Genomic DNA, 12,332 nt, shown 5'->3' with positions numbered 1-12,332 from the left:
TTACTTAAGAGTACTTATTTATTCCATTAATATGAATACATATACATTCCAACATGGTAACTTTTCGTTTTTTTTCTCCGCATGATTGAAATGTTTGTTAGCAAAATACAGTACATGAAGCATGAGGTGGACTTTCTTTTTCTTAATATATTTATATCTATATACAGTTCAGATTATGTACAATTCTCAAGATAAACCATCCGTCGTACCACAGTTGTGGGCCCATACTGATGCTTTTAAAGTAAAAGCACTTCCAGAGGACAAAACACACGATCCAGAACAAAACAACTATTCAGCACATAATGAAGTCGTGGTAATGACTCGCTAGCTACAATCTCTTTCTTTGTACATCACAGAAGTCTCAAAGTCCTCAGACAACTTTCGATAAACGCCATGATGGAGAATTCAATCCCAAAAACCACAGCCACAGATGTTTTCAAGTAATATGGTAATGGGACTATAGTGTTTTTGAATTAAGAGTTCCTTTAAGGGTGTTTTACTGCAATATATCAGTAAATTTCTTACTGACGTTATGACTATTTACAGGAATTGTTAGTATGATATTGCAGGCATGGAAGAGATTATACTTGGCAGTTGCAAGGTTTCTGACCCTTAATGTGATGGCGAGTTCACTCAGTAGCAAGTAATAAAGCTACATCATCAGGTACGTAACCACATCCAATAAATAAATAAATACATTCTATAGATGGTAGAGTTTACAGTACATACATTCCCTGAAATACATATATACACATGCTTGCTTGTACCAGATGTATCTATACATGACTGATATTACACCGTATAGATGGCTATCTGTTGAAATGAGCATTTAAGATGAAATGCTTTGAACAATGATTTAAAAACTGAAAAACGTAAGGCTAGATATCTGGAGTGCCTACGAAACATGCATCTGTTTGACAGAATACAATGAGTTACTAAGTGCAGCCCCATTGTTTTCACATTTCAAACTTTCTTAATGCTAGCGACTGATAGATAATGTTTAAAATCCGACATACACGTAACGTATGTAAACCAGAAAGTGCAAAAAACATGAAAAACAAACAGAATTTACATAGCAAGTATATGGCACAAACTAGATAGAGTGTAAAAAAATAAATAAAAATTAATGCAATGAGACGCAATGGAAAAATTACACGGCGTCACTGGAACTTTTAGCATGTTAATATTTCACGTTTTCCTAAAATGTCCAAAACACGATGCTGTCAAGTAATCACAACCAACCGGCAAATACCAGGTCCTTTAAACCGCTCTACTCATCAAAACACCACTTGTAAAAACACTACAGTTCATCAAGCTACTTTTGAAACCGGTTGTCGAATTACTGACAACTCATGCCATTGGTTACATTTTCTCTTTATTTGCTCATTTTGGTTTTGTTTTTGCTGTCGGGACTTCCTGCTCTGAGTCTGGGACAGAATCCTGACCCGTGGTTTACTGTTAAGTCACTGATTCGAGGAGGCGGGGAGGCTGAGCAGCTACTTGGTGATTGGCTGTGACCTCCTTCAAAACGGGAAGGGGAGGAGCTTAACGAGCGCTGCAGAGAGGAGGCCGTGGTGCGTTGGTAACGCGAGGTGCTGACGGCCAGACCACCGCGCTCCTGCATGAGCTGAGAGAGGTTGTCCAAGAGGTCCGTGTCACCGGTGCTGCTAGCACGAATGCGGTAGCGTCTGCGTCTGGAAAGACAATTACTTTTAATATCACATTGAACATTTACATGTATATTTAGGAACTGGACTACACTGGTTGTGCTGCATGGTTTGGATTTGCTTAGAAGAACCAGCTTTTTCAAACTCGTCATTAAAAGGACCAAAGTCATCCATTTCAAAAATCAGAATACACTGGTTGTTTTGTATGTTTTTGACTCACATGCTATGTTTGAATTACTAAAAAGAAATGCCTCATAAGAGTCATTTGTTTGTGAATCAGACTACACAGGTTGTATGTACGTTTTTGATTCACTAAAAAAAAAAAAGAACAGATTCATAAAAGTCATTTGTTTATGAATCAGATTACGCTGGTTGCTATATGTCTTTGATTTATTAAAAAGAAATGGCTCATTAGAGTCATTTGTTTGTGAATCAGACTACACTGGTTGTATGCATGTTTTTGATTCACTAAAAAGAATGGGTTCATAAGAGTCATTTGTTCATGAATCAGATTATACTGCTTGTGCTAGATGTCTTTGATTTACTAAAAGGAAATGGCTCATATGAGTCACTTGTTTGTGAATCAGATTACACTAGTTCTGTTTTTGATTAACCCAAAAGAATGGGTTCATAAGAGTCATGTGTTATGAATCAAATTACACTGCTCGTGCTAATCTTTGATTCACTGAAAATAACAGGCTCAAAAGAATCATTTGTTTGTGAATAAGGCTTCACTGGTTGTATTTATGTGCTTGATTCACTAATAGGAATTGGTTCAATAGTCAATTGTTCATGAATCAGATTACACTGCTTGTGCTATATGTCTTTGATTTACTAAAACGAAATGGCTCATAAGCCATTTGTTTGTGAATCAGACTACACTGGTTGTTTTGTATGTTTTTGAATCACTAAAAAGAATAGGTTCATAAGAGTCAATTGTTCATGAATCAGATTACACTGCTCATGCTATACTTTGATTTACTAAAAAGAAATGGCTCATAAGAGTCATTTGTTTGTAAATCAGAATAGACTGCTCGTTCTATGACTTTGATTTACTAAAACGAAATGGCTCATAAGAGTAATTTGCTTGTAAATCAGACTACACTGGTTGTATGTTTGTGATTCACTAAAAAGAACAGGTTCATACGAGTCATCTGTTCGTGAATAAGATTACACTGGTTGAACTGTGAATGTGTTTTAGATTCAGTAAAAAAGAACTGGTTCATAACAGTTGTTTACTCATGAATCTCATGAATCAAATTACACTTAAAAGTTCAAGCTTAGAATAACAATTTGTTTGTAAATTGGACAACCCTGTTTGTTTCATATGTTTTGGATTCACTAAAAAGAACAGGTTCATAAGAGTCTACAACTTAGTCACTCAACTGGTTTTTAATTCTCTAAAAAGCAGCTTATAAGGGTGTTTGTGGACTATGCTAGTCTCATTGTACATTTTGTTTTTGCATGTAGCCTGTGAATATAAAACTCAATACACTGACACAGGAAGCCTTCTAACTTGGTACATGAAGAAAATATTCATTTTAATATTCTTGCTCCTCTCACCTGTTCTCGCCACCTGTGCGAAGGGGTGGTTTGCCTGGCGGCGGTCTTGGAATAAATCGTGCAGACAGCTGATCTGGCACTAGTGTGGGGCTTATGGGTCTTGGTATTTTACTCTTGCTCGACACTGAGGACAAAGACAGAGAGAGTGGCTCCTCCACCTGCCAGTCTGACATTCGAGAACCGGTGGGGAAGGTGAACTTGTCACGCAGCAGCGCTGAGGGGAAGTGCTCACATGACAGCGACAGAGATGGAGAAAGCGGAGCCGGAAAACCCCTACGGGTTGGAGAGTCTGGGTCACGGATGGGGATGCGACTGGCTCGGGGTGAGAGTTCACGAGGTGATGCTGGAGCCGCATCAACACTGTGTACAGTCGTCTCACCCTGGTTGGGGGTTGAAGAAGGTCCACCGTCAGGACAGCCCGAGTCGCTCTCCACATCCTTGTCAGAGGCCTTGACAGAGATAATGTTTTCATCTAGCTTGTTAGGGCCTTTAGAGGGTGAAATAACTGGCACATGGTTGTGCTCTTTTTCCGCAGGGCCTGATGGATTGTCAGGCTGAGAGTCATCTCCTGTCTTCTGCAGAGGCTGAATGGTCTGTAGCACTGCATTGGATGACTGTGAATGGAATAACATTAAGAGAGAGGACATTATTAATGGAGCTCTGCAGGGAAAAACTCTTATACATCTGTTTTTTCTAGTGGTACCATCATCTGCTGAGCTCTGGTGAGATTTTCTAAGCTTGGAGCTTTGTGTCAGCTTCACTTTCGGTCTATTGATGTTTTGATATACAGTAATGTATAAATCCAAGTTGCTGGCCAAAATCTGAGACATAGTGATGTTGCAGTGAAACTACTGCAATGCACCCATAAATTATCACTGTTTACTCCTACAGTTTTCATTACACAATCAAACCTATTTAAAGACATAATTGCAGTATTATGTTAAAATTAATGACAAGAAATGTCATCTCACAGTTCCTGCTGTATATCTCACAATGTGACCTATTTTGTTTAGAAATGTTAATACATCCACTATGAGATAATGACCTGCTCAAGATGAGCCCTGGTGAGGACCACTGACGCAGGCTGTACTGTGGGCAGCCGTCTTAATCCAGACAGTCCTATTACACCAGGCAAACCCGGTAGTCTGGCGAACGGAGGTCCTGTGTGGCAGACACCTGTGTGGAAATCTGCTGAACCAATCAGACTGCTAGCGCGCTGAGGCAAGGGGTCGGACCAGGTGCGAGGGAGGGCGAGGGGGCTGGAGGAGCGTGGCGAGATCCCTGAGCGTTCCTCCTCATCTGGTTTAGATCCTGCTGAACCGCTACCACCCTCAAGCTCCACGAGGACCCACTCCTGTGAGTCACCCTCTTGTGGGACGGGGCTGAGGTTGACGGCAACGTAACCGCTGCTGGCCGCACCCTCCTCGTCCTCCAACGAGCCCTGCTCGAGCCGACAGACAGACCTGTCTTGGGGCAGACCCGGACGTTGCTTCCCTAAACTAATAAGATGATAAGGGAGAAGTGGTTATAAAGTCTCTAGAGACCAATTCACATTGATAATGAAGATTAATAGGATTTTGTTTACTGACTAGGCTTCAAGAAAGCGTTCAATGGTGGGTTTGGGTTCAGGGGTCAGTCTCTTGTCGAGTCCCATGCTCTGACTATGGCGCATCCTTCTCAGTAGAGGAGCTACGCGGTCAATGAGCAAGGTCTCTGAGCGGACACGTCTGGGAGAGCCCTGGATGGAGCCACTGTTGGGGCTCTGGTTGCCCTCTTTGCTTTGCTCCTCCTCACTAGCCACCTGAAGCAAAAACACAAGCTCTGACCTAAATACAGTTGAGGTCAAAAGTTTACATAGACATTGCCGAATCTGCAAAATGTTAATTATTTTAGCAAAATAAGAGGGATTATAGGAAAAGCATGTTATTTTTTATTTAGTACTGACCTGAATAAGGTATTTCACATAAAAGACGTTTACATATAGTCCATATAGAGTTTACATACTGTGTTGTTATCTGAATGACCCACAGCTGTGTTTTTTGTTTAGTAATAGTTGTCCTGAACAGTTAAACTGTCCACTCGTATGCAAGAAACTATTACAGAAGGTTCAAATGCTCACTGATGCCTCACACGGATACGCAATGCATAAAGAAGCCGGGGGGGGGGGGGGGGGAATTTGAAGATCAGGGTAAACTTAACTTATTTTTGATCTGGGAAAGATGTAAGTATCTTCTGTAGCTTCTAAAGGGCAGTACTAATTGAAACAAATTTAATATTTAGACAAAATAAAAAAATGTACACATCATTCTGTTTAAAAGTTTACGCTCCTGGCTCTTTGGAGAAGTTCACTTCCAGAAAAAACAGTCACAGACAATTTTTCTCACCCCTTGTCATCCAAGATGTTCATGTCTTTCTTTCTTCAATCGTAAAGAAATGATGAATGAATCCTGAAACATTTCAGGATTTTTCTCCGTATAGTGGACTTCTATGGTGCCCGTGAGTTTGCTTCCTAAATGCAGTTTAAATGCAGCTTCAAAGGGCTCTAAGCCAAGGAACAAGGGTCTTTTCTAGTAAAAACAATCGGTTATTTTCTAAAAAATAAATAAAATAAATAATAATAATCTAAATACTTTTTAACCTCAAATGCTTGTCTTGTCTAGCTCTGCGTGTACTCTGTGTATTCCGATTAAAGGCAGTTAGGGGAAAAAACTGCCTTTAAATCGTCCTACATCGCTGCAGAAGTACTGACCTAGTGTTTACAAGGTGAATGTGCAAAGAAGATCGATCGCCCTTTACAAAAAAGGTAAACCAGCGAAGTAGGTTGATTTTGAGGTTGCAGAAGAAAATGAGATGGGAGCTTTTCGACCTCCCCTAAACTGCCTTTAACCGGAATACACAGAGTACACGCAGAGCTAGACAAGACGAGCATTTGAGGTTAAAAAGTATATAATTTTTTTTTTTTTTTTTTGGAAAATAACCAATCGTTTTGCTAGATAAGAAGACCCTTCTTCCTCAGCTGGGTTCGTTTAGAGCCCCTTGAAGCTGCATTTAAACTGCATTTTGGAAGTTCAAACTTGCAGGCTCCATAGAAGTCCACTATATGGAGAGAAATCAATTACTTTACGACTGAAAGAAAAAAGACATGAACATCTTGGATGACAAGGGGGTGAGTAAATTAGCTGTTAATTTTTGTTCTGGAAGTGAACTTCTCCTTTAATACATCATTTTTCCTTCTGAAGCGTCAGTGAGCATTTAAACCTGATGTAATACTACTGTCTAAATACTACCTTTCTGATTAGTGGTTGAACGTGGTTGAGGTTTCGGTCACGACTTTGCTCCATCTCCTCCCAGACATCCGCACCCTGTGCAGGCTGTGTTGGGATGGGGACGCAATTATCAGCCTCACTGAGGCGTTCACCCTGAAGGACGTCCTCTGTGTTCTCACGCTGCAGATCGCCTGGGATCACAGAGGCATTGGCCATGCTGAAAAGAAATATATTCATTTAACCATGTAGAGCTCAAACAGTATATATAGAGACTCAATTGAAAGTCATTGTAGATTCTGCATATCTACCCCAAATATGCCGGCGTGAGGCGGGTCAACTGCTGGGCTGTGGTTGCCAGGGTTCCAACATTTAGTGTGTCCTCCGAATCCGCTCTTTCCCAGTCGTACGGGTCGTTTTCCACCACGTTGTAGCTCTTCATGCTGTTGTCAAAGACTGACATCAGGAGCTGCAACACAATGAGAGCATGTTAGTGACTGGATACGTTTACGTCTATGGTCAGGAAAAGCTAAGTAAGTTCATTACCTGATAATCTGGTTTTGTGTAGTAGTCCAGGTTGGAGATATGGTCGAGAAAAACGCTAAACTCATCTGGGAGGTGTTTGAGCATGAGGCGATGGTTGTACGTCTCCTTCATATTTCCGACCTGTTCCTGTATTGATGGCAGGACTGAGAACTAGAGCAAGTCTCTTATTTGTGGAAAATTATGATTGGGGTATAACTTACTTTGTCTTTGATTTTTCTCCAGGGTAGCTGACCCACCATGAACTCCACAAGCATATAAAATAAAGACCACAGGTCATCATGTCGACCCATTTCCTTTAAAACAAACAAAAAAAAGAAATATGAATAAGTAACATGGCCTGCTGTGTATAGGACACCTGACCGAAATTCGCCATTGGCTTGAGAATGTAAAAGAGATAAATTACCCTATTCTTGTGAGCATTTACTGAAGCATAACGGACGGTTCCTCTGAATCCTGCCACTGGACGTGGCTTTAGACAAAAAAAAAAAAAGAACATGCAGACATAAATAAACATACAAAAACACATTACAGGAATAATTCACCCAAAAATGAAAATCCAGTGTTCATTTAAAAATCTTGACATCCCCCACTAACCTTTTTTGGTGCATTCATGAGAGTTTGAGACATAGCAATTCGTGACAAAAGAAGAAAAAATTAAAAACCTATTTATTCACAAATTATACATCACTACTTTTCTCATGAGCTTTGAATTACAATTTAAATTTGGTGCCTTATGACTTTTTAAATCTTGAAATCCTCAGTCCCTAAGCACTGTATTTGTAATGTTTGGAATGACAAGATCGTAAATAAATGACTGAATTTTCATTTTGGATGAACTGTCCATAATATGAAATTTTATAAACATAAGCTTTAAAAGACATCTGTGACTACTTACTGGACGGACTTCTTGACATGAGTTTGTAAACTGGCGTGCCAACCCAAAATCAAGCATATAACAAGTTCGGCATGTACTGGTAAGTCGACCCATAGCGAAGTTAGACTATTTGAGAAAAAAAAAAAAAAAAAAGGTTTGATGACTAGTTTATATAGTCTAGAAAGAAATAACAAGGCCCTGTTAAACATGAATTATAGTCAACATTAAAAGTGCTTTTAGGCCCAGGGCTGTCTGTGAGAGAGCAGACTCAATAGAGCACTCTTACGGGTTTGATGTCTCTGTGCAGAAAGCCCACAGAGTGGATGCTCTCGATGGCTTCTAAGATTTGTCGGCCCAGCCTGAGTGTAGTAGAGAAGCTGAAGGTGCCACGGCTCATGTTGCGTCTAAGGTCTGCCAAGTTCCTTCCCTGCAGTTTAATGGACAAACATCACTTCAGGTGACTGAAATATAAGTTGTGTTACTATGAGTTGTGTTTTTGACTAGGGATGCACCGATCCGAATCGGCCGAGATTGCTTGCGCGTTTTGTCAGTAAAGCCGGTTCTGTAATCAGCGGTAATGCCATCAGATGCGTGATTTCACGTTGAGCCGTATATACTACACACAGCCGTTGTTCACTGACGAGCTGCGCACATTCACACTGATAATGAACTGACAAAAACGCGCAAGCATCTTGGCCGATTCGGATCGGTGCATCCCTATTTTTGACCCTTCACAAACAAAGCCAGTCCCACACTACACATCATGTTCTCACCTATTGCGAAAAGAGGAAACAAACACACCGACAGATAAGACAGAGCAGGTTACAATAAATGCAATAAATTCAAACAATAAATACGGTTTTGTGGCTGTTTAATGTGTTTTGACAGATCACTGCATTACCTTATTAGATCAAACAATATTTGAACCGATTATCTTTTCTTATTTACTTAAAGCATGAAATAATCAAGATGGAACATCAGAAATTTTATTTCAACCGCAGAAAGAAGTCAATACACACAATTCTTCAAGTTTAAGTCCACCAAAGTTAATGTACCGGTACTCTCTTGCCTGATTTGTTTGTTGGACAAGATGGCGGATTCGGCATTATGATTGGTCAGACTGCCTGTCAATCAAGCTGTTTTGCGAAGGGTCAATTCAGAAACAAGAATCATTTGATGCCCTACCTGAAGCTCCATAACCACATAGTTGAAGCGGTCATTGCGTCCACAGCCAACAAAACGACAAACATGGTCTTTACCTATGAAGTGGGTCAAGATAAAAATGGTTCATGTTATACAAATCCATATGTATTTTTAGTTAAAAGTCCCCTTGTGTTTGGCCATGTGTGATTGCACATAATAGAGTAGCATGCACAGAGCAAAATAACTCCTCAAATATTGTTTACATGCTTGTTTTATATACATAAACTCAAAAAAAGCAGTATCTTGAATATCTGTGTTCATTTTTACCCTGAAGTCTTTTCAATACCGCTACTTCCATCTTCAGGACCTGTTTGGGTTGCTGGGCAGACTCCACTTTCAGAGCCACACTGAATTGGTTCACCTGGTCCAGAACTTCATAGATCTCACCGAAACCACCCCCGCCAATTTTTTTCAGCTAGATAGGAAAGAGAAATTTTGAATGAGTTATGAAAAAAATCCTGAAACAAACTGCTGTACATATTTTTTTGGAAAGGCTCATCAAGGCTGCGTTTATTTATTAAAAACACAGTAACATTGTCTTCTATTTTAATATACTTCCATGTAATTTATTCCTATGATGACAAAACTGAATTTTCAGCAGCCATTACTCCAGTCTTTAGTGTCACATGATCCTTCAAAAATCTTTCTGATTTGCTGCTCAAGAAACATTTCTTATTATTATCAATGTTGAAAACAGTTGTGCAGCTTTATTTTTTTGGAATCTGTGACATATTTTGTTTCTCAGAGTTTTTGATTAATAGAAAGTTCCAAAAACAGCATTTATGTCACTTTTGATCCATTTGATGCATCATTGCTGTATAAAAACCTTTGAATGGTAATGTATCATATATGGGCCCTTCTACAGAATTGGTTCAAAATCAAAAGTTGGAAATGCCTTGGAATTATTATTATTTTTTGCACAGTTATATTTCAAGTAACTGTGCAAAAAAAAAGTGTAATTTATGAGATTTATTGCATTTCGAATCCAATTTTTCTTTGTAAAATGCAAAAAGTTGATCATACTGATTTGAGTTAAGTTAAGGACTCGTTTAGTTTGAATATACATTGAACCAAAAACTGTCAGAACATCGAAGCTGATAATTTAGTATACTTTATTTTTGACAAAACATCCCATCTTTTGGTAGTAACTGCACATTTTCAGTAGTGACAGTAATGCTTTGGTAGCAACCACATCACATTACAGAATTTTAACTTGCATACTAAAACATACTAAAATACACAAAAATGGCATAACTGTACTAAAATTTTGTTTATTTCCCCCAAATAAAGAATTATGTGTACCTTTTTGTCACTAGCCGTCGTGGCTGTTTCGGTAGTGACAATTTTAGATACTTTTGAACCTAGCTCAAAGATGTTGATCAGCACATGGTTAGCTATCACAATTCTGAACAGTTGTACACATATAAAAACTAAATGTTATGGAATGAAATTTAATTGCACAAAACAAGTGTTCGGTAGTGACGTTCCTTAAAGTTACACAGATTGTTTAGACTTTCAAACACATTTACCTCAAAATTATGGATGTGCATATATATATATATATATATATTATTTTTTTTGGAACTTCACTTTTGAAAAGGATTAAAAATCAACAATGGAAAAAAAATATGCAATTTAGGGGTTAGGGTTCAGGACAACCATCTCCCAATTGAAAGTACCCAATAAATTATGATTTAATAGATATATATAAACAGCTATATAGATTAAAAAATCTATGATTTTAATACTTTTTAAATGTGTTTTTTGCTTGTGGGACAGCTGCAATCTGCACCAATTCTGTAGAATGGCCCATAGATTTTTTCCTCCTATAATTGAGTAGACAGCTTTCAAACTTGTGTCGGAGAACAGATGTTACACAACAGCTCTGTTCAGGCATGAAATACTTGAGAAAAAAAAAATGTCCTAGAAAACAACACTTTTGTCATTAAATAAAATGCTGTGTCTCGTGACTATTTGTCAGCATGCTGTTCAGTTTTCAGTGCTGATGTCAGCACCGCTCAACACACCTGCAGTCAGTGTATTGTTAGACTGAGCTCAAAAAGAAAAAGAAAAAAACTTCTTGCCTGAGTGAAAGTTTACATACAAGAATCTGACAGCTATCAGAACATCTCTACAGAACTAACAGTGAGTATTTGAATAGTCCTGAAGCCTTGTCCTCCTAAATACAGCTCCTTCAAAACAACTCACCACTCTCCATCGCTCCCGGACCATGCTCCCGACAGCCAAAATATCAGTCTGCTCCACTGGCCCACTCATCCTGAGGCTCAAGAGTGGACTGAGCACACTCAGAGAAGATCTACACCTCACATCAGTGAGCTTGGGTCCTCACTGAAAGATTAGAAAAACAGATCTGTAGATTTTAACTGCAGAAATTAAAGGCTCTAGAGAACTTTGCAGACATAAGGGAGATTATCTCCAGTGGCTGTAGACAAGATAAAAATAATGAAAAATGCATTTTATTGGCTCCATTCACATACTTAAGAAGGCATTCTATAAAGGCACTCGAACTACATGAATCTGACCTATCCTAAAGTTGTCTTTTAAGCAGATCGCTATAAGAACCTGTCCTGATTTTTTATGACCGTCACTGCTAGGGTGCAGAGCAAAACTGATGGAGCTAAATACAGTCAAACCCTTAAGGAACAGGCTTACTGTAGGCCTAAAACAAGAATAAAATTCACTATATCTGCAAGACAGTGACTCAGGGAAATTTAATCTGTAAATCTATATCACAAAGACTACAAAACACTAGCTTATATGCATGCTTAGATGTTACAGAACCTTGGATCTGTTTGATGTCAATGATAAAATACAAATGCAATCACTTGTGAGGCCTAAGAGACTAAATAAAACATTCTGCAACTGTACACATCTGTTGGAGCGGTAAATATGTGCATTATCTTGAGGAATATATCTTTTAATATTTATGCAATATATTTTTCTGTATATTATGCATGTATGTGCATAGAATGCTTTTTATATAGTTACTGCATACACTGTCAAAGTCTTATACTGCAGTGCTGGTGAAATATGCAGCCAAGACTTTCATTAATTGTTGCACTCGTTTATTTGTGACCCTGGACCACAAAACCAGTCTTAATATTTGTAGCAATACCCAACAATACATTGTATGGGTCAAAATGATCGATTTTTCTTTTATGCCAAAAATCATTAGGATATTAAGTAAAAATCATG

General features: G+C 38.7%; 1 protein-coding gene across 1 annotated transcript in view; it reads right to left on the bottom strand.

The window, feature by feature from the left end:
- The window catches only part of ttbk2b (tau tubulin kinase 2b), a 13,555-nt gene continuing 1,223 nt past the window's right edge, over positions 1–12,332 (bottom strand). Inside the window, exons 2-15 of the mRNA XM_073816547.1 lie at positions 11,325–11,465; positions 9,384–9,531; positions 9,099–9,172; positions 8,200–8,340; positions 7,935–8,039; positions 7,443–7,508; positions 7,240–7,332; positions 7,040–7,165; positions 6,805–6,962; positions 6,518–6,713; positions 4,820–5,031; positions 4,276–4,729; positions 3,231–3,844; positions 1–1,694 (exon numbers count right to left, since the gene is read on the bottom strand). Coding sequence (XP_073672648.1) covers positions 1,376–1,694; positions 3,231–3,844; positions 4,276–4,729; positions 4,820–5,031; positions 6,518–6,713; positions 6,805–6,962; positions 7,040–7,165; positions 7,240–7,332; positions 7,443–7,508; positions 7,935–8,039; positions 8,200–8,340; positions 9,099–9,172; positions 9,384–9,531; positions 11,325–11,393 — 2,775 coding nt within the window. The 5' untranslated portion in view covers positions 11,394–11,465 and the 3' untranslated portion in view covers positions 1–1,375. The remainder of the gene's footprint in view (positions 1,695–3,230; positions 3,845–4,275; positions 4,730–4,819; positions 5,032–6,517; positions 6,714–6,804; positions 6,963–7,039; positions 7,166–7,239; positions 7,333–7,442; positions 7,509–7,934; positions 8,040–8,199; positions 8,341–9,098; positions 9,173–9,383; positions 9,532–11,324; positions 11,466–12,332) is intronic.

The sequence above is a fragment of the Garra rufa genome, chromosome 13 (assembly GCF_049309525.1).
Source record: "Garra rufa chromosome 13, GarRuf1.0, whole genome shotgun sequence".
In the NCBI taxonomy this organism is placed as follows: Eukaryota; Metazoa; Chordata; class Actinopteri; order Cypriniformes; family Cyprinidae; genus Garra; species Garra rufa.
The sequence above is the reverse complement of the archived record's forward strand: the minus strand, read 5'-3'. Positions and strand labels throughout refer to the sequence as shown.